Source organism: Dendrobates tinctorius, unplaced genomic scaffold, assembly GCF_039654945.1.
Source record: "Dendrobates tinctorius isolate UK_male_01 unplaced genomic scaffold, ASM3965494v1 ptg000089l, whole genome shotgun sequence".
Lineage (NCBI taxonomy): Eukaryota > Metazoa > Chordata > Amphibia > Anura > Dendrobatidae > Dendrobates > Dendrobates tinctorius.
The window spans coordinates 22,251,243-22,274,276 of NW_027361757.1; the positions used below are offsets into that span (position 1 = coordinate 22,251,243).

The 23,034-nt window shown below is 44.1% G+C and overlaps 1 protein-coding gene across 1 annotated transcript in view; it reads right to left on the reverse strand.

The window, feature by feature from the left end:
- Positions 1 to 2,224: 2,224 nt before the first annotated feature.
- Positions 2,225 to 23,034, reverse strand: part of LOC141098265 (intelectin-1-like) — a 116,921-nt gene continuing 96,111 nt past the window's right edge. The window contains exon 8 of the mRNA XM_073585900.1: positions 2,225 to 2,793. Within this exon, the coding sequence (XP_073442001.1) occupies positions 2,641 to 2,793 (153 nt within the window). The 3' untranslated portion in view covers positions 2,225 to 2,640. The remainder of the gene's footprint in view (positions 2,794 to 23,034) is intronic.

The following is a 23,034-nucleotide window of genomic DNA, read 5'->3' on the forward strand; positions in this document are numbered from 1 at the left end:
TATTAAAATAGGCTTTATGACTTTCAGAGTACCTCCTTTATAATTGAAACAGGATGTGTCTGATGATGTGTCACACACAACATGGCCAGATAAGGTTGTAAAATATTAAAATGACATTTCCCAGTGAGTGCATTTGTCTTGGTTGGTTGAGAGCAAAGCTAAAGTTAAAAAACGCATCAAAAACACTACGCGGGAATATAGCCCACGGTGTGGAGGAGTATTTTTTTGTTTTTGGTTATTTATTTCTTATATACAAGTCATTACCCTGGAAAGGATGTTCCTTAACATATTTCCCAGAAAAGTTCATTTTGGTTTTGTTTTGTATGTTTTACTATGAGTCTGTAAAAGTGGCGTAAGACTCTGACAACATTGTTCACAGCAGTGACCTGGGAGTCAGAAATGCTTCCAGGGGTCTTCCCTATGTTGTTCCCATGTAATTTGAGCACTGTTCCCATCGATTTCTACAATTTCTAGTCCCTCTAAAGACCGCTGGGGGCTAACATTGGGCTCGTTGCTGGGGTCGACCACCCGAGCATTACAATATGCTTGACCCGAGCAACGAGCACCTGAGCATTTTAGCGCTCACCCATCACTAGTAATAACATTCATTCTGGAGTGACTAAATATTTTATTGATGAACCATGAACGTAGTAGACAAGGATTTATATGCTATGGTGCTGAAAGAGTAATATGTCCTGAAAGACTCTGGAAGAAAAAGGTGTTTTAAAGGGAAATGTTCTGGATCCTTAAAATGAATACCAAACCTAATTGCTTGCATTTTTGTAATGACACAATGTATTTGTATTGATAATATGAAGTTGATGGAATATACTGTACGTGTATATAATGTTATTTATGTATGTAAAACGAATTGAGTTATCTGCGTTCTGATTGGTTTGCAATGGTTTTAAATAGATTTTGATGAGACTCTGCTGATACTTCCATGACAAAGGGCAGAAAATTCTAATGGATACCAAATAAAGAAATATTTAAAAATTTTATAAGTGGTCATACCTAATTTTTCCTACACCGCTTTCTTTTTTCCCTTGTTTTTGCTGGCCAGCAGAGCAAGCAGGTCCCACCCAACAAGCGGAATCTGATATATAAGCAGAATGGTGAATTAATTTCAACTCTATATATTTATACATATAATTGAGATCTCCTCTGAATACTCTCTTTTTTTCTAAGCTAAACAAGCCCAACTTCTCCAGCTCCTCATCATATGAGAGGCCTTCCAACCTCGTAAACCTTTTACAGCCCCATAGTAGTAAAATGCACCCCCTTAATAATATAATACAGCCCCATAGTAGTATAAAGCAGCCCCATAGTAGTAAAATGCAGCCCCATAGTAGTATAATGCACCCCCATTAGTAGTATAATGTACCCCCCAAAGCAGTATAATGCACCCTCATAGTAGTATAATGCACCCCATAGCAGTACAATGTAGCCCCATAGTAGTATAATGCACCCCCATAGTAGTATAATGCACTCCCATAGTATAATGCAGACCCATAGTAGTATAATGCACCCCATAGCAGTATAATGCAGCTCCATAGTAGCATAATGCACCCCCATAGTATAATGTAGCCCCATAGTAGTATAATGCACCCCCATAGTAGTATAATGCACCCCCATAGTATAATGCAGCCCCATAGTGGTATAATGCACCCCGATTGTATAATGCACCTCATAGTATAATGCAGCCCCATAGCAGTATAATGCAGGCCCATACCAGTATAATGCACCCTCATACCAGTATAATGCACCGCCATACTGCGGCTTTACGAAAAAAAACTTACCTTGCCTAGGTCCAGCGGTGTCCTCCACTACGAGTCAACTGAAGCGCGCTCCGTGACGTCATAAGCTGGCGATGTGCACGCTGACATCAGCTGCCCGCCTGTGATTGGCTGGCGGTTTTTAATTGTTGCTGTGTGGAGGAATCTCTCGCACGGCAATAGATTTGAACTGATCGTGCATCTAATGGCATGCAGTCAATTACTGAAGCGGCAGGATCCTGCCGTGGGGGCCCGGTGAGGAAAACAGAGGAGGCCCGCAGCGATCCCCCTCAGCTCGCTGGGCCCCATATGCCAGTAAGGGCAGTAATGCCCTGATGGCAGCCTTGCATGGTTGTGATGTACACGTGCAGTATATAAATAGAAATAAACTCTACCTAGTTGTTTTACTCAATGACATTCAAACAGCCGAATTCTGCAGAACACACACATTTTATTTGTTAATATTTGTAATTACAGGAACGCTAGATTAGATTCGATGAAGATTAATTTCATCTCAAGAAGGCAAATGTACACAAATATCAAAGTATATTGTATTAAAATGCTTTTGTAATAGTAATAGTTGTAGAATATATCAGAATGCTAATATGTAGTTAATCCTATATCTCTACATTCTTTTCAAATTGCCAAGAATCTTCATTATATTTATTCAATAAGTATAATTTAAGCCCTAAATGAAGGGCAATTTGATATCATCTCCCATGTAAAATTTACTTTTAATTAGTCATTAATTTTCTTATTATGTAATTTGTAACACTTTGCAGAACCTGTGATTATTATAACAAAACTTATGTCACTTTACTATTATAATACATCATGTTGTATTATTATATATTGCACTATTATATTAGCGATAGAAGAGGAGAACAGCTGACTCGATTATTTCTTTGCTGCTACTCCATCCAACATGTGTTCCATAACCATCCCAGTCAAAGGCAGCAAAGTCTCCACACTGTCTGGGGTTTCCTTCAGGGATAAAACCTCCTCCACCAATGCAGTGCTGCAAATATAATAAGAACAAATGATAAAAAAATATACACTATGTTATTTGTGCAGTACAATTAAAAGTTTTTCTAGCGCCATTAACTTCATCTTCGAGATGTGACGTCCTAGCAACAGGTTCTGACCAGGACATATGAACTTCAGGCAGTGCATTACCTAATGTATTGGTCAGTAAACAATAGCTGTCAGTCATGCGCCTGTCTTGGTAGATGACTGTAATTAGTGATGGGCAAGCGTAATTGGCACTGCTCGAGGCTTGATTGAGCATCCTGCGGCTCAGGACACTAAGCACTTGTTCAAATCTTCGATACTCCGCCTGCTTATTTGGAGCTTGATTTTGAGCCACTAAACATGTGGGGATCGCATGCCAATCACAGTAATGCTGTAGCCATGTTGGCTACTGGCATTACTGTAATTTTCTGGCCGCATAGCGTCATCAGTTCTATACAGGATGCAGTGCCACCATTTTCCTCTCACTGTAAGCGGAAGTAGCTCAGGGAGAGCTACAGAAGAAGTTATACAGAATAGTGCTGGACAGTGTTCATCTACCTCAGGGGTGGGGAACCTCTGGCCCACGGGCTGCATGCGGCCCGCAGTTGATTTTCACGCGGCCCGCAGGCAGGTCCCTGGAGTCCTCAATGGTCGGGCGGCAGCTGTATCCTGTCAGCTGCCGGCCCTTTAACCCCCAAGTGCACAGCATGCAGCATTCATTAGAAAACGCTGCCTGCCCTGCTGATGAATGATGACGTCGTCTGGGTGGGCGGGGTTAGCATCTGGGTGGGCGGGATTAGCGCCCAATGCTCTCCCGTCCACATGTCCCGGAAGAGGAGATGCTGCCAGTGCCAGAGAGTCCACAGTGATCTCTCTGTGTGCCCGCAGCTCTGTGCCTCCCCGGGGATCTCTGTGCTGGCAGCTGTGTGCTTTTCTACTTGTAATCTGTGCCCTTCAGCTATGTGCCCCCCCAGCTATGCAGCTATGTGCCCCCCAGCTATGTTTCCACATGTGATCTGTGCCCTCCAGCTATGTGCCCCCCTGTGATCTGTGCCACCCCAGCTATATGCCCCCCTGTGATCTCTGTGCCCTCCATCTATGTGCCCCCCAGCTGTTTCCCCATGTGATAGCTATGCCCCCTGTGATCTGTGCCCTCCAGCTATATGCCCCCCGTGATCTCTGTGCCCCAAGCTATGTGCACCCTTGTGATATCTTTGGCTCCCAGCTTTGTGTCCCCTGTAATTTATGTAACCCCTGTGATTTTTTTTCCCGTGATCTGTGCACCATAGCTATATGCCCCCCGAGATTTCTGTGCCCCCAGCTATGTAAACACCTGTGATATCTGTGGCTCCCAGCTTTGTGCCCCCTGTTATCTATGTGCCCCCTTCTATGTACTCCCTGTGATGTTTGTGCTCCCATGTGCCCCCTGTGATCTGTCACCCAAAGCTACCGTATGTGCCCCCCAGCTATATGCACCCCTGTGTTCTCTGTGCCCCACCCCTGTGATCTTCGTGTCACCCCTCTGTGATCTGTCCCCCTGGTGATCCATCAGCCTCCCTGATGATCCCTGTCCCCCCAGTGCTATATATTCCCCCACAGCTGTATGTGCCCCCCAAGTGATGTGTACCGTATTTTTCACTTTATAAGGCGCTCCGGATTATAAGACGCATCCCAAATGGGATGAGGGGGTGTTTTGATGTGCAGCGTGCCACTGCCGGTGTCTGATACTGCCGCCGCCCTCTGTCCCCTGATGCTTGCCGCCCCAGCGCTGTCCCTTGGTGCTTGCCACCACCGCCGCACTCTGTCCCCCGGTGCCTGCTGTCACGGTGATCTCTCCCTGGTGCTGCCACCACCGCCGTGCTCTGTCACCCAGAGTTTGCCGCCGTGGTGCTCTGTCCCTGGTGCTTGCCACCACTGCCGCATTCTGTCCCCCGGTTCTTACTGTCCCCCGGTTCTTACTGCCACCGCCACGCTCTGTCCCCAGGTGGTTGCCGCCACCCCCGCGCTCTGTCCCGTTCAGCGTGGGGGGTCTGTGCCACTCCATGCCTGCTTTCCTGTGGATTTCTTACTGGAAAGTGGCCACGCATGCGCAGATGGAGATCTCGGCACTGAAATCTCTGGAGATGAGATTTCAGCGCTGAAATCTCATCTCCTGAGATTTCAGTGCCGAGATCTCCATCTGCGCATGCGCGGCGGGGGACAGAGCGCCGCGGCAAGCACTGGACACCCTCAGCGGCAGCACAGAAAGGTATATCCTCTTTGTAAGACGCACCCCCATTTTCCCCTCAAATTTGGGGGAAAAAAGTGCGTCTTACAAAGCGGAAAATATAGTATATTTCCCAGTGCTGCATTTACCCCGAAAGTGCTATATATCCCCCCGAGTACTGTATATCCTACCACCTGTGATATATATTGCCCGGAGTGATGGAGAAGCAGCTCCAGCCGTCACATTAAGGGTGAGTTACCGTAATTAATTGTTTGACTAAATATACCGGGGTAATTTTCAAGGTGATCATTTTTGTGTGGCCCTCGAATGATGGTAGAAAGATACCAAGATCCGAGAAGGAACGAGGATGCTGGGACCATGTGCTACCCCAAGACTGACCACAAGTGGATGGCAGCTGACCCCCAAGGGACAGAGGGGAGGAACGGACAGGAATGGTAGACTTGGCAAGTACTGCCTGGCATGGCTGATGCTGATGTACAAGCAGGTGGACACAGCTGATAAACAGGCAGGCAGATGCTGTCGAGCGCAGCAGACATGAAACACAGGGCAAATATACAGGGATACAAGCACTAGGAACTTGAGTGTATGAAGCAGGCTAAACTAACACGTTGCTCAGGCACCTCCCATAAGGGGGAGGTGCCTTAAATGATAAGTGTCTGCAAGCTATTGGCTGGAAACACTTTAGGATGGCGCTCGCTCGACCTTTAAATAGGCTGGACCACGGGTGCGCCATAAGCACAGTGCTTGGGGGTCTGTGAGCAGTGTACAGATCCCAATGAGTAGCAGTAGTAGACAGGGAAGAGAGTGCGGAGTTGCGGTGGTGAATGAACCAGTGTCTCTGCCGGGGGAGGGAGGAAGAGTGCAGAAATGCCTGCGTTACACCAAGTTCAATAAGGGTTTTCACCTTCTCCAACACAAGTTTCTGCACCCCCTCCTCTTCATTGTCAGAATTATCTTCCCTATCAGTGACAAGTTGGAAGCACTGCAGCACTGTCTCAGGAAATTGGTAACAAGCTCTACTTAAACTCATATGTTTAGGAGACAAACACCACACCGTGGAATAGTTGTTGAGTGGTCTAACAGACTAGATAGATCTATGACTCTCACTGCTGAACCTTCAACCGGGCATGGTCAGGTGTGATAATGTCCATAACCTGGTGGCAGCTCTGAGGCTTGGCAAGTTCAAACACGTACCATGATTGGCCCAAATGCTCAACTTAGTGGTTCAGCACTTCCTACAAATCTATAAAAACCTATACCAATTTGCATGAGCAAGTCAAGGTACTCCACACTTGCAGCCATCTCCACAAGTCAGCTACAACTGCCGCTGGTCTGGCAGTGCTGCAGCACTGCATGCAACTGCCACCTCACCGACTGGTTTGCGACCTGCACATGTGCTGGAACTCAACATTCTATTTGTTGGCAAGGCTTTGTGACACGGAAATGGCAGATCTGCTGGTAAAAAAACAACGCTCTAAATACCCATTTTAGAAAGTCAGCTCCAGCTTCATCCGCACTTGCTGTGATTCAGCAGTGCTTGCTGCTTCTGCCTCTCCGACTGGTGTGTGATGCCCTCAGGCATTTGACCTCTACACTGCAGATGTAGGAAAGGATTGCTCAGCGGAAGAGGGAAGTTGGTGACTAATCTACCATCCAGCATCAACAAGGTTGTCGGTATTCAGTTCTGTGTTCACACATAACATCTTAGGTGTGGACATGGATGTCTGACATGTGTACCATCCTCCAAAACTTTGAGAAATCCACCAAGAGGGTGAGCATCAATGACAACATAACTAACGTCTCCATCCTGCTTATCTGTGTTCTAATTTGAATATTGAAAGCTATTATAGAGCGAAAACATACTTACAGTTTAACAGTTTCAAACACAACAGTCCTAAATAATAATGATAACAATAATCCAATAATTAAACACAAATAAAAATACCCTGCTCATGACAGCTTACAATCTACACTATGTAACAACGATAACAAAAATTTAATCCAAACAAAACAATCCTGCCCGTGACAACTTACAATCTACACTACTTAACAACGATAACAATAATTTAAACCAAACAAAACAATCCTGCTCATGACAACTTACAATCTAAAATGCGGTGGGGGAGCGTAAAACTACAGGGGTGTATTTACAAGAAGGTATTTACAATGATGTTTGTAATATGATCTTACTGATGTTCATTGTAAGTGTTGTAGGCCTGAGGACAAGGAGGAGGAGGACAGCATGGTCAGTCGTCCTTTTGGTGAGGACACTGAAGTGTTGCCTGTTAGCAGTCTGGGATGCATTTGGCTGACTTTATGTTGCGCTGCGTTTCCCGTGACCCTCGCATTATAAACTTTTTCGGTGACACTCATTACTGGTTGGTGACACTACTAGACACACGCTACAAGGAGAACTTTCAGTCTCTTCTATGAGAGGCAGAGAGGTGTACAAAAATGTTGCTGTACCAGAGGACCCTTGGAGCGGAATGAAAATTCCCATATGAGAATGCTGGCAGCAGACGTCTGAGTTTGTTGTACAACCAAGGAGTCCAAGCGACAGAGACAGAAGTACAATCCAGCTCAGGCAGAGGAACAATGGCAAAGTTCATCGTGTCGGCACAGAGGCAAGGGGTGCTGGCACAATAAGTGCAATGTTTGGGAATATGCTGAGGGCGTACCTTGCAGATCGTACAAATGTCCACCGGGATACCTATGTGCCTTTTAATTATTGAGTATCCAAGCTGGACACGTGGCAGGAACGTGGTCTCTACGCCTAGCGTTCTGTCAGAGGGGGTTTTTAGTGCCGCTGGTGGAATTACAAAAGATAAGCGCATCCGTCTATCAACTGACAATGCTGAAAGGCTGACTTTTACAAAAATGAACAAGGCCTGGAATGGGACAGACTTCTGTACACCACTGAATGAAAGCAGCGAATCATAACCTCAAATACATTTTTTTGTGGAGGTATATTCTCATGCACCTCTTCACAACCACACATGGGTATCCGCTTCATGATTTAGGCCTCTTTCACACTTCCGTTTTTTACAATCAGTCAAAATCCGCCAGGTTTTGAAAAAAACGGATCCGCAATTATTTTTGCGGATCCGTTTTTTTCCCCATTGACTTTCATTATTGCCGGATCTTGATGGATTGCCGTCCGTTGCATCCGTTTTTGTGTGGATCCGCCATAATGTTGCTGTCCGTCAACATCCTCAAAGATTTCCAAACGGAGCTTGCAACGTTTTTTTGGCCGGCGGATCCTCCAGACACTGATTTAACCCGAAACTCTGTGTGGGTGCCGGACAAAACAAAAAATCTCTCTCTCTCTCTCTCTCTCTCTCTCGCTCTCTCTCCGGCCAGCGGTTCCTTTAAATTTCCTTATTTTGCGGATCCGTCAAAAACCAGATCCTTTGGCATCCGTTCACATCAGTTAAGAACGGATCCGCTTATCCGCCTTTTTGGTGGATTTTAACTGACACAAAAAACTGAAGTGTGAAAGAGGCCTTAGTCTGTTTGGTGTAATCCTCATCCTTATCCTCATCATCCACAACCAGTTCAACACCTGGGTAAACATATTGCGTGATGCAAAAGTCACTCAATTTTTGTGCAAGGGTGTTTTTATGATGTCCTTAACAAATTTGAAACCAAAACAAATGTTACTCCCTCAGGGGGAACTGTCATAAAAATGAGATGTACGTATATTCTTCCCATTTATTCTTATATTTTCCAGTTTTACTATCTGTGGACCATCCTCTTAGGACCTAGTGTCTAGCTCTCCAATAGAAAAATATTGAAATACTATTATATTATATTTTAATTTATATCCCTGTCTCTGAGCTGTTGCAAGGGACATACATATCTCATTGGACACATTATGGCTTCATATCTATGACCATGTGTTCGCCCCTCCCTTTTCTTTTTTTCTTTCATAGGTGGATTCACATTTTTTATTTATTTGTTTGATTTCGGTTTCTTTATCATTATGTCTCCTCATAGTCTACCACTAAATCACCAGGGTTAACGTGTTCTGTGCTGCTACAGGCAGTCTAATTTTTGCCAAGGGTGTCTATGATGCCCATAGTATATTTTTAAAATGTACCCCCAATAGGTAAATGTTTGTCAGCCCAGGCACTGCATGTATGTAACGAGAGTCACAGACGGTCTCAAAATTTGGTGCACGAATGTATGAGGCATGTCAAAGATAGACCCACTCTAAAATGTGGCCTGTTTTTTACAAGAATGCAACCTAGTGCTGTATATAAATAGTTTCACCCAGGAAAAATAAAGAAAAGTGCCTTAACTGGCAAAAACTTTGAGCACACACAGATATGAGCTGCCATGGAGATACCACTACGACAAATGTGTGCCCTGGTTTTATTTTTGTTTGGGCCAAACTAGTGCTGTATATAAGTACAGTTTTACCCATCAAAAATAAAGAAAAGCGCCGTAAACTGGCTAAAGTTTGAGCACACACAGATATGAGGTGTCATGGAGATACCACTACGACAAACGTGTTTTTTTGGGGGTGGGATCTATGGCCTAAGTTTCACCCAGGAAAAAAAATTAAAGCGCTGTAAACTGGCAAAAGTTTGAGCACACTCAGATATGAGCTGTCATGGAGATACCACTACGACAAATATGTTTTTTTGGGGGGTGGGATTTATGGCCTAACTAGTGCTGTATATAAGTACAGTTTAACCCTGGAAAAAAAAATTAACGTGCCGTAAACTGGAAAAAGTTTGAGCACACACAGATATGAGCTCCATGGAGATACCACTATGTCAAATATGTGTTTTTTGGGGGGTGGGATTTATGGCCTAACTAGTGCTGTGTATAAGCACAGTTTCACCCATGAAAAAGAAAGAATAGTGTCATAAACTGGCAAAACTTTGAGCACACACAGATATGAGCTGCCATGGAGATACCACTACAACAAATGTGTTTTTTTGGGGGTGGGATTTATGGCCTAACTAGTGCTGTATATACTGTAAGCACAGTTTCACCTAGGAAAAAGAAAGAAAAGTGCTGTAAAAATGGCCAAACTTTGAGCATACACAGATATGAGCCATGGAGATACCACTACAATAAATGTGTGGCCTTTGGGGGGGGGGGGCAAAATACTGCTGTATTTAAACAAAAGTTACAGCGGCCCTCAAAAAATAAAACAGCCGTAAACTGTCCAAACTTTGAGCGCGCACAGATATGAGCTGCCACGGAGATATCACTTCAATAAATGTGAGGCCTTTTTTGGGGGCTAAATACTGCTATATTTAAGCAAAAGTGACAGCCAGCCACAAAAAAATAAAACAGCCGTAAACTGGCCAAAGTTTGAGCATGCACAGATATGAACTGCCATGGAGATACCACTACAATGAATGTGTGGCCTTTTTTTTTGGGGGGGGGGGCAAAATACTGCTTTATTTAAACAAAAGTTACAGCCAGCCCCAAAAAATAAAACAGCCGTAAACTAGCCAAAGTTTGATGCCACACAGATATGAGCTTTCATGGAGATACCACACCAGAAAATGTGTGGCATGTATTCCAATTGCACTTGGGCACTATATTCTGCTAATATATCCCACAGGTAGCGGCAGCAGCACCAGAACTCAGGAAGGGAATGGACCCTCTTGATATATGCAATGCTCTATATACACACATACAGTGCCTGCAGGCCGTGCACTGATGTGTATACAGCAACGTACACTCCCCTGCCTGCCTAACACTGTAACCAATATACTTTGGAATTAGTCCTTAGAAGGACTGTTGGTTTAGCTGGATGTGAGTATTTAGGATGGTACACCCCACACTTACTAAGAAATGCCTAATTCTGACACTATCAAGTCAGCCGTTCTCCCTACACTCTCTGAATCCAGAGCTGAATACCCCGAGCAGGGCAGTGACCGGTCCCTTATACCCCTGATGATGCTGTGCGGCCATCCAATCACTGCATGACCACAACAAAGATGGCTGTGTCCCCCAGATGGGTATGGGTATTAAACTCGCTAGAGTGCGGTGTGATTACAGCAAAACATCTGTGATTACAAAGCAATGTAAAAGTGAGTATGGATTTTGTCAAAGTAGTTGACCAAGTCAGATTTTTAGGAAAACCTGACATGGGCTTTTATTTTTGGAGGGATTTGCAGGTTTGATAGTGGGGCGAATCCCTCTTTCCACTCTAGGTTTTGGGAGTGGCTCTATGTCCATGGTTCCCATTCCATCTCACAGGGTTGTCTTGTGTCAGTTTGGTTTTGCAAGCTGCAGTGCAGGAGGCTCTGCACAACTCAGGCCTGTGTGACGCTAACACAGAGCCAGGTACTTCAAAGCGGCTGACGCACCCAAGAGTTAAAGCGGTGCCTTTGCCCACAGCATCAGGTTGGAACACAGACTGTTTTTTGAGGACCTGCCTGCGAATCAGAGGATATTGTTGCCCTGTTTATGTGACTTTCTGGAATAAAGACATTTTATGTTGAACTTTTGGTGGTCTTTGCCTGTCTGTCAAACTGTGTAAACCCCACTGCACTACATTATATATATATATATATATATATATATATATATATATATACATATATACACAGTACAGACCAAAAGTTTGGACACACCTCATTCAAAGAGTTTTCTTTATTTTCATAACTGAAAATTGTAGATTCACTCTGAAGGCATCAAGATTATGAATTAACACATGTGGAATTATATAATAAACAAAACAGGGTGAAACAACTGAAAATATGTCTTATATTCTAGGTTCTTCAAAGTAGCCACCTTTTGCTTTGATTACTGCTTTGCACACTCTTGGCATTCTCTTGATGAGCTTCAAGAGGCAGTCACCGGAAATGGTCTTCCAACAGTCTTGAAGGAGTTCCCAGAGATGCTTAGCACTTGTTGGCCTTTTCGCCTTCACTCTGCGGTCCAGCTCACCCCAAACCATATTGATTGGGTTCAGGTCTGGTGACTGTGGAGGCCAGGTCATCTGGCGTAGCACCCCATCACTCTCCTTCTTGGTCAAATAGCCCTTACAGAGCCTGGAGGTGTGTTTGGGATCATTGTCCTGTTGAAAAATAAATGGTGGTCCAACTAAACGCAAACCGGATGGCATAGCATGCCGCTGCAAGATGCTGTGGTAGCCATGCTGGTTCAGTATGCCTTCAATTTTGAATAAATCCCCAACAGAGTCACCATCAAAGCACCCCCACACCATCACCTCCTCCTCCATGCTTCACGGTGGGAACCAGGCATATAGAGTCCATCCGTTCACCTTTTCTGCGTCGCACAAAGACACGGTGGTTGGAACTAAAGATCTCAAATTTGGACTTATCAGACCAAAGCACAGATTTCCACTGGTCTAATGTCCATTCCTTGTGTTCTTTGATGGCCACTTGTTTTTCTTTACTTAGAATTTGTATTATGGCAAGAAAAAAGCAGCTAACAGTCTATTCAGTAGAACTATCAGCTGTGTATCCACCAGACTTCTGCACAACACAACTGATGGTCCCAACACCATTTATAAGGCAAGAAATCCCACTTATTGTGACGTCCGTCCGTGGATCTGGACTGCAGTAGGGACAGCACCCCTAGAAACCCCGAGACCCATAACTCCTATACAGGAATCTGGAATTGTAGCAAGGCCCAGGGGGTGGCTGTCTGGTGGAGCAGTACGCCAGAGCAGGACGGTCGCAAATAGGGAAGAAGGCAGGGAACCAAAAACGTAGTCAGAAACCGGGAGAGCAGCAGAGGTACAGAAACGGCAGGCAGGGGCAGAGTCGACAGTCCAGGCCAAGGTCACAAAACGGGAGGGTGGCAAGGCACAAAAACGGCAGCCAGTACCAGAGTCGAATATCCAGGCCAAGGTCACAAACCGGGAGAATAGCAGAGGTACAAAATCATCAGGCAGTAGAGGGGTCAGAAATCTAGGCTGAGGTCAGAGTCAAACAATAGCAAATCACACAGTAGCACATAGGGAAACCAAGAATATATCCGGCAGCTTGCAAGACCAGTCCCAAGTAGTGTTGAGCGATACCGTCCGATACTTAAAAGTATCGGATCGGAATGGATCGGCCGATCTGAAAAAAATATCGGGTATCGCCGATTCCGATACCGGAAGTCCCATTCAAGTCTATGGGACTTCCGGTATCGGAATAAGAAAAACCCTATTTTTGCCTTGTAAAGCCTCTCTGGGGTCTGTACAGGCTTTTCGGGGGGCTGTGCCGGCTTGCCGGGGGTCTGTGCCAACTGCCCGGGGGTCTGTGCAGGCTCCGGGGGTCTGTGCCGACTGCCCGGGGGTCTGTGCGGCCTGCCGGGGGGCTGTGCCGGCCTGCCGGGGGGCTGTGCCGGCCTGCCGGTGGTCTGTGCAGGCTCCGGGGGTCTGTGCAGGCATCGTCCGATGGGACTACAAGTCCCATCGGGCGATGCCTGCTACCATGACAGTGATTGACACATTAGTCAATGATGGGACAGTAGTAGTCCCATCATCCGGCTAATGTGTTGAATGTAAAAAAAAAAAAAAAATACATGCTACATACATGCAACATGCATACTACATATATATTACATATAACATACATGCTACATACTACATACATGCTACATACATACTACATGCTACATACATGCAACATACATACTACATACATAATACATATATACTACATGCATGCAACATACATACAACATATATACTACATGCATGCAACATGCATGCTACATATATACTACATATATACTACATGTAACATACATACTACATATACACTACATGCAACATACATGCTACATACTACATACATGCTGCATACATACTACATGCTACATACATGCAACATACATACTACATACATAATACATATATACTACATGCATGCAACATACATACAACATATATACTACATGCATGCAACATGCATACTACATACAGTGGGGAAAAAAAGTATTTAGTCAGTCAGCAATAGTGCAAGTTCCACCACTTAAAAAGATGAGAGGCGTCTGTAATTTACATCATAGGTAGACCTCAACTATGGGAGACAAACTGAGAAAAAAAAATCCAGAAAATCACATTGTCTGTTTTTTTTTCATTTTATTTGCATATTATGGTGGAAAATAAGTATTTGGTCAGAAACAAGCAATCAAGATTTCTGGCTCTCACAGACCTGTAACTTCTTCTTTAAGAGTCTCCTCTTTCCTCCACTCATTACCTGTAGTAATGGCACCTGTTTAAACTTGTTATCAGTATAAAAAGACACCTGTGCACACCCTCAAACAGTCTGACTCCAAACTCCACTATGGTGAAGACCAAAGAGCTGTCAAAGGACACCAGAAACAAAATTGTAGCCCTGCACCAGGCTGGGAAGACTGAATCTGCAATAGCCAACCAGCTTGGAGTGAAGAAATCAACTGTGGGAGCAATAATTAGAAAATGGAAGACATACAAGACCACTGATAATCTCCCTCGATCTGATGCTCCACGCAAAATCCCACCCCGTGGGGTCAGAATGATCACAAGAACGGTAAGCAAAAATCCCAGAACCATGCGGGGGGACCTAGTGAATGAACTGCAGAGAGCTGGGACCAATGTAACAAGGCCTACCATAAGTAACACACTACGCCACCATGGACTCAGATCCTGCAGTGCCAGACGTGTCCCACTGCTTAAGCCTGTACATGTCCGGGCCCGTCTGAAGTTTGCTAGAGAGCATTTGGATGATCCAGAGGAGTTTTGGGAGAATGTCCTATGGTCTGATGAAACCAAACTGGAACTGTTTGGTAGAAACACAACTTGTCGTGTTTGGAGGAAAAAGAATACTGAGTTGCATCCATCAAACACCATACCTACTGTAAAGCATGGTGGTGGAAACATCATGCTTTGGGGCTGTTTCTCTGCAAAGGGGCCAGGACGACTGATCCGGGTACATGAAAGAATGAATGGGGCCATGTATCGTGATATTTTGAGTGCAAACCTCCTTCCATCAGCAAGGGCATTGAAGATGAAACGTGGCTGGGTCTTTCAACATGACAATGATCCAAAGCACACCGCCAGGGCAACGAAGGAGTGGCTTCGTAAGAAGCATTTCAAGGTCCTGGAGTGGCCTAGCCAGTCTCCAGATCTCAACCCTATAGAAAACCTTTGGAGGGAGTTGAAAGTCCGTGTTGCCAAGCGAAAAGCCAAAAACATCACTGCTCTAGAGGAGATCTGCATGGAGGAATGGGCCAACATACCAACAACAGTGTGTGGCAACCTTGTGAAGACTTACAGAAAACGTTTGACCTCTGTCATTGCCAACAAAGGATATATCACAAAGTATTGAGATGAAATTTTGTTTCTGACCAAATACTTATTTTCCACCATAATATGCAAATAAAATGAAAAAAAAACAGACAATGTGATTTTCTGGATTTTTTTTTCTCAGTTTGTCTCCCATAGTTGAGGTCTACCTATGATGTAAATTACAGACGCCTCTCATCTTTTTAAGTGGTGGAACTTGCACTATTGCTGACTGACTAAATACTTTTTTTCCCCACTGTATATACTACATGTAACATACATACTACATATATACTACATGCTACATACATGCAACATACATACTACATACTTGCTACATACATACTACATACATGCTACATACATACTACATACAACATATATACTACATGCATGCTACATACATACTGCATACATACTACATACATGCTACATACTACATGCATACTACATACATACTACATAGATGCTACATACATACTACATACATACAACATATATACTACATGCATGCTACATACAACATATATACTACATGCATGCAACATACATATATACTACATACAATACATACATATAGACATACAGTACATATAACATAGAGTACATACTCACCGTCACTTGTCACTTTGATCCCCGAAGCCATTGTCGCCTGAGGAATAAATATCAAAATAAAAAAAACACCAATATACTTACCCCGATCCACAGAAGTCCACGAGGGTCCCACGTCGATCTTGCGTGGAGAACAGCAGCATCAGCTGATGCTACCGTTCTCTACCAGCTCCAGGAATACAATGACGGAAGGTAGGTATCCTTCCGCACTGTATTCCTCCACCGCTATAAAAAAAAAAAAAGTCCCTAGTCTCACTTTATGCCATTGCTGCGTGGGAATTTTTTTTTACATAGATTTTCTTTCAGGGGATTGAGGAGATCATTTGCATATTCCCAGTGCCTTCTGGGATAAGTGAAGAGTCTCCGCGAGCTCAACGATCACTGGGTTTTGGCCGTTGCAGCTGAAAAGAGGAAATCGGAAAACCAGGGGAAGAGTCTTGAGGAGATGATTTGCATATTCCCAGTGCCTTCTGGGATAAGTGAAGAGTCTCCGCGAGCTCAACGATCACTGGGTTTTGGCCGTTGCAGCTGAAAAGGGGAAATCGGAAAACCAGGGGAAGAGTCTTGAGGAGATCATTTGCATATTCCCAGTGCCTTCTGGGATAAGTGAAGAGTCTCCGCGAGCTCAACGATCACTGGGTTTTGGCCGTTGCAGCTGAAAAGAGGAAATCGGAAAACCGTGCGCCGAATTTTGGCTCATCTTTCATTGTTTTTAAGAAATCTCAATATGGAAGAGGCCAGGAGCCATTTGGTGAGCTGCATTTCATGCTACATGTTCACAGACTTACCAGTAGAAAAGCCAAACTTCACATGCCACAAATGCAAGCTTGTGTCCCTGTTGGAGGAAAAGTTGCAAAATCTCGAAGAGAGGTTAGCTACGTTGAAGATCATTAAGGAAGGTGAAGAGTTCTTGGACAGAGCAGAATTATCTCTTCATGTTACAGAAAGAGAAGAAATTCGTAGTGCACCTGAAGAAACAGAGGAATGGAGACATGTGACCCAGAGAAGCAGGAGGATCAGGAGGCAGTCAGCACCCATACTTCTCAGGAACCAGTACCAGGCTCTCACACAGGAAAACGATGAAGAAATACATCAGGATAAGACTTTGCCAACAAACAGCAACCTTGTACGCCTTCAGAGTCCTCCTGGATGGAGAAAGAAAAATGTTGTGAAGAAGAAACGGAGAGTGGTGGTCATGGGGGATTCCCTGTTGAGAGGAACAGAGGCCACTATCTGCAGACCGGATATAACTTCAAGAGAAATGTGCTGTCTTCCAGGTGCAAGAATTAAAGATGTGTCTGACAGGATATCAGGAGTCTTCAGACCTACAGATGAATACCCATTCCTGCTACTACATGTGTGGACAAATGACACCGCAAGAAATGACCTGGAAACCATCTGCAGAGACTTTGAAGACTTAGGCAAGAAAGTGAAAGAACTGGGAGCGCAGGTGGTCTTCTCTTCCATCCTCCCAGTGGATGGCCATGGAACAAGGAGGTGGAATAAGATTCTGCAGGTGAACAACTGGCTACGTCGATGGTGCCGTCAGCAAAGATTTGGATTTCTGGATCACAGAGTGAATTACTTATACGATGGACTACTTGCTAGAGATGGGGTGCACCTTACGAAGACTGGAAAGCATGTATTTGGAAGTCTCCTTGCTACACTTGTAAGGAGAGCTTTAAACTAGAACAACATGGGAAGGGAAGCAAAAGACCAGAAAAAGCCATACACCTGACAAATGCTATTGAGAACTCTGCTATTAGAAGTGGAAAGGAAGAACAAAGACAAAAGAATCTAATTAATGAAAATATTGGAGAAAGAGAAACCTATCACAAACTAAAATGTTTCTATACTAATGGACAAAGCATGGGCAACAAACAGGGAGAATTGGAACTACTAACACAGGAAAAGAAATATGATGTCATTGGAATCACTGAAACTTGGTGGGACGCTACACATGATTGGAATACAAGACTAGAAGGATACAACTTATTTGCAAGAAACAGACTTGATAAACGAGGAGGAGGTGTCGCATTGTATGTTAAAAACGCGAATATCTGCACAGAGATTGAAGCTTCAGAGACTGGGAGTTCTGTGGAAACTGTTTGGGTAAGAATACAAGGACAGAACAATGGAAAGGACACCATTGTAGGCATTTACTACAGGCCGCCTGTGCAAGCTGAAGATATGGATGAACTCTTTATGCATCAAATGGCCAAGTTCTCCAAAAAATATGACATAGTTGTCATGGGAGATTTCAACTATCCAGACATTTGTTGGGAATCTCTCTCAGACAAAACTAACAGGTCAAGGAAATTCTTATCCTCTCTTGCTGACAACTTTATCTTCCAAAAGGTAGGGGAGAAAATAAGGGGAACTGCTACCTTGGATCTAATCCTTATAAACAGGGAGGAAATGGTTGAGGAGGTAAAAGTGGATGGGACCCTAGGAGGTAGCGACCATGCTATTTTAGAATTTTGCAGAACTAGAGGCGGAAGACCTGTGAAGACTCAGACGTCAAGGTTAGATTTCAGAAAGGCAGATTTTAAGGGATTCAGAAAGAGAATTGGAGGGATCCAATGGCTGGATATCCTTAAAGACAAAAATGTCCAGGAAGGATGGGAAATCTTGAAAAATGAAATTCTCAAAGCACAGTTGTTAACAATTCCGAAAAGAGGGAAGAATAGGAAGCATTTAAGGACGCCAGGATGGATGAACACAGAACTTAAGCACATGCTAAAAAGGAAGAAAAAAATGTTTATAAAATGGAAAGAGGGAGGCATATCTAAAGAAGAATATAATGCTGTCTGCAGAACCTGCAGGGCACAGATCAGATTATCCAAAGCTGAAAATGAATTGAGGCTTGCAAGAGATGTTAAAAGCAATAATAAAGGATTTTGGGGATATGTCAAAAGTAAAAGAAAAGTCAAAGATGCTATAGGATTTTTACAGAATGAAAATGATGAAATGGTAAGACAGGATGCTGAGAAGGCTGAACTTTTAAATTCCTATTTTGCATCTGTTTTCTCTGACAAAGGAAATGTAACATCAACTGTTCTTCACTGTCCTATTAAGGGAATAGAAGAATCCAGGATATCAATAAACAGAAAGATAGTGAGGAAACACTTAGCTAACATAAATGAATTCAAGTCTCCAGGTCCAGATGAATTACACCCCAGAGTACTGAAGGAGATAGCAGAAGAAATTTTTGAACCCCTCTCCATAATCTTTGAAAATTCTTGGAGAACAGGAGAAGTCCCAGCAGACTGGAGAAGAGCAAATGTTGTTCCTCTCTTCAAAAAGGGGAAGAAGGTGGACCCAGGCAACTATAGGCCGGTGAGTCTGACTTCTATACCAGGAAAGATCTTTGAACAAATTATTAAACAACATGTATGTCAGTACCTGGATAAGAATGAAGTGATTAAACAGAGTCAGCATGGGTTTGTAACTAATAAGTCATGTCAGACTAACTTAATTTCCTTCTATGATGGAATCACTGATTGGGTGGATCAAAGAAATGCTGTAGATATAGTATATCTTGACTTCAGCAAAGCATTTGACAAAGTCTCTCATACAATCCTTATTGAAAAAATGACTAAGTATGGAATGGACAAGGCAACTGTTAGGTGGATTCATAACTGGCTTAGTGATCGGACCCAAAGAGTGGTCGTAAATGGCTGCACATCCAGTTGGAAGAATGTTTCAAGTGGGGTACGACAGGGCTCTGTCCTGGGCCCTGTATTGTTCAACATCTTTATCAACGATTTAGATGAAGGAATTGAGGGTAAACTGATTAAATTTGCTGATGACACAAAGCTAGGAGGGATAGCTAATACTAGAGAAGAGAGAGAGGATTCAAAAAGATATAAATAAACTGGAGAAGTGGGCAGCAGCTAACAGAATGGTTTTTAACAGGGAGAAATGCAAAGTACTACATCTGGGCAATAAAAATAAAAAAAGCATATACAGAATGGGAGGAATAGGGCTAAGTGACAGCACATGTGAAAAAGACTTGGGTATACTAATAGATCACAGACTGAATATGAGTCAACATTGTGATGCAGCAGCCAAAAAGGCAAATACAATTCTAGGATGTATTAACAGAAGCATACAGTCTAGATCACGTGAAGTCATTATTTCCCTCTACTCCTCTTTGGTCAGACCTCATCTGGAATATTGTGTCCAGTTTTGGGCACCACATTTAAAAAAAGACATCAACAAACTGAAGCAAGTTCAGAAAAGAGCGACCAGAATGGTGACCGGTCTGCAAACCCTGTCTTATGAGGAAAGGTTGCAGGATTTGGGAATGTTTAGTTTGCAAAAGAGAAGACTGAGAGGAGACTTAATAGCTGTCTATAAATATCTAAAGGGCTGTCACACTGTAGAAGGATCAACTTTATTCTCATTTGCACAAGGAAAGACTAGAAGCAATGGGATGAAACTGAATGGGAGGAGACACAGATTAGATATTAGAAAAAACTTTTTGACAGAGTGATCAATGAGTGGAACAGGCTGCCACGAGAAGTGGTGAGTTCTCCTTCAATGGAAGTCTTCAAACAGAGGCTGGACAGACATCTGACTGGGATGATTTAGCGAATCCTGCTTTGAGCAGGGGGTTGGACCAGATGGCCCAGGAGGTCCCTTCCAACTCTACGATTCTATGATTCTCAGTGGCAGAGAATTTGCAGGAAAAAAAGCACATGGGCGAAGCTGAGTGAGGGATGCAGTGCCTTGCGATAGCACTGCTCCCACTCCGACTTCAGAGGCATCTACTTCTACAATAAATGGGCGGTCCAGATCAGGCTGAACTAAAACAAGGTTGGCCACAAAGCACTCCTTTAGCGTAGAAAATGCCTGAATTGCCTCAGGGTTCCAATTGGCCACATCTGCCCCTTTCCGGGTCAAATGCGTGAGTGGTTTGGCAATTTCTGAGAAACCCCTGATAAACTTGTGGTAGTAATTAGCAAACCCTAAAAATCGCTGCAGCGCTTTTAGCGATTTGGGTTGTACCCAAGCTTTAATAGGTTGGATCTTGGCAGGATCCATGCGGAACCCTTTACCTGAGACCATGTACCCTAAAAACTGTACCTCCTCAACAAAAAAAAACACATTTCTCCAGTTTAGCAAACAAGGAGTGTTCTCACAGTCTCTGCAGCACAGAACAGACGTGTAGAGCGTGTGTCACAGGGTCAGCAGATTAAATCAAAATGTCATCTAAATACACTACGACATACACCCTACAAATGTCTCTGAAAATATCATTAGCAAAGTTCTGAAATACGGCAGGTGCGTTACTGAGTCCGAACAGCATTACAAGGTACTCAAAATGGCCAAGAGGTGTATTAAACGCGGTTTTCCACTCATTGCCGTCTCTTATGAGGACCAGATTATATGCCCCCCCGGAGGTCAAGTTTAGTAAACCAACGGGCTCCCATTAGCTGATTAAAAGATCAGGGATGAGTGGAAGCGGATACTGGTTCTTTATAGTGATTGCGTTTAATTCCCGGTAATCAATGCAGGGTCTGAGACCACCATCTTTCTTCTCAATAAAAAGAATCCAGCCCCAACTGGTGAAATGGATGGTCTAATAAACCCTTTTTTTAAGCTGTCTGCTATATAGTCATTCATGGCCTGACGCTCTGGACCGGAGAGATTAAATATTCTCCCTTTTGGGAGACGGGCATCCGGAATCAGATCTATAGGGCAATCATACTCTCTGTGTGGGGGTAATTTCTCAGATTCTACAATAGAAAAAACATCCTCATAGTCTCTGAAAGCAAACAGTATGAAGGGGGTTTTAACCTTAACTTGGTTTACTGCTAATGATATTCAGTTATCCTGACACTGCGAACTCCAGCGTACAACATCAGCCAGGTGCCAGTCAATTACAGGATTGTGCTGGTGTAACCACGGCATTGCCAAAATAACTGCAGAAGATAAATTATCCATCACAAAAAAAGACATAAGCTCGGTATGTAATGCTCCCACAGACATGGCAATTTTGTCAGTTACAAATTTAACTCCCTCCTGAATAATAGACGTGCCATTAATAGCTGTGGTTTTAATAGGGGCATTAAGTCTTAGTAGCGGTACACCAAGATTCCTAGCAGCCAAAGAATCCATAAAATTTCCTTCAGATCCACTATCCACATAAGCTTTTAAACACAGAGATTTCTGACCAAATGAAAGAGATAGGTAATAAAACTTTAGCCGCATCTGCAGGCAGTACCTGAGCCCCTGGGCAACCATGGCCACAGCTGCCCAGGGGCCGATGTCCCAGGAGTGTGGATCTCTGACATTCATCTTTCTCCTAGACGTCTCTAGACTGCAGCATGTTTATGCAGGAAGATGAGAGTGATCCTCCAGACTGTGCACTGAAGCAAGTAACAGGTGTTCAGGCCAAAAATCAGCTCAGGCAGGAGAAGGAAAAAAAGTTCAGGGAGACTGCGTTTGTATATGTTGGATATATACACAAGAAGCAGGGTTTTTTTTAGGCCGGATATAATGTGACGTCCGTCCACGGATCTGGACTGCAGTAGGGACAGCACCCCGAGAAACCCCGAGACCTTTAACCCCTATACAGGGATATGGAATTGTAGCAAGGCCCAGGGGGTGGCTGTCTGGTGGAGCAGTGCGCCAGAGCAGGACGGTCGCCAATAGGGAAGAAAGCAGGGAACCAAAAACGTAGTCAGAAACTGGGAGAGCAGCGGAGGTATAGAAACAGCAGGCAGTGGCAGAGTCGACAGTCCAGGCCAAGGTCACAAAACGGGAGGGCGGCAAGGTACAAAAACGGCAGGCAGTAGCAGAGTCGAATATCCAGGCCACAAACTGGGAGAATAGCAGAGGTACAAAATCGTCAGGCAGTAGAGGGGTCAGAAATCCAGGCTGAGGTCAGAGTCAAACAATAGCAAATGACACAGTAGCACATAGGGGAACCAAGAATATATCCGGCGGCTTGCAAGACCTGTCCCAAGGTATTTGAGGGATCAGGTCATCCCTCACAGGCTCCCGGACTGATGATGTCATCAGGACTGCCCCCAGGACTAGGCCAGATGGTGATGCACCAACCCCTTCATGACTGACAGAGGATCGGAGCCTGCGTCCATCAGATGCCTGTGCAGGAGCCCCTTCTCTGTCGCCGCCATCATTCG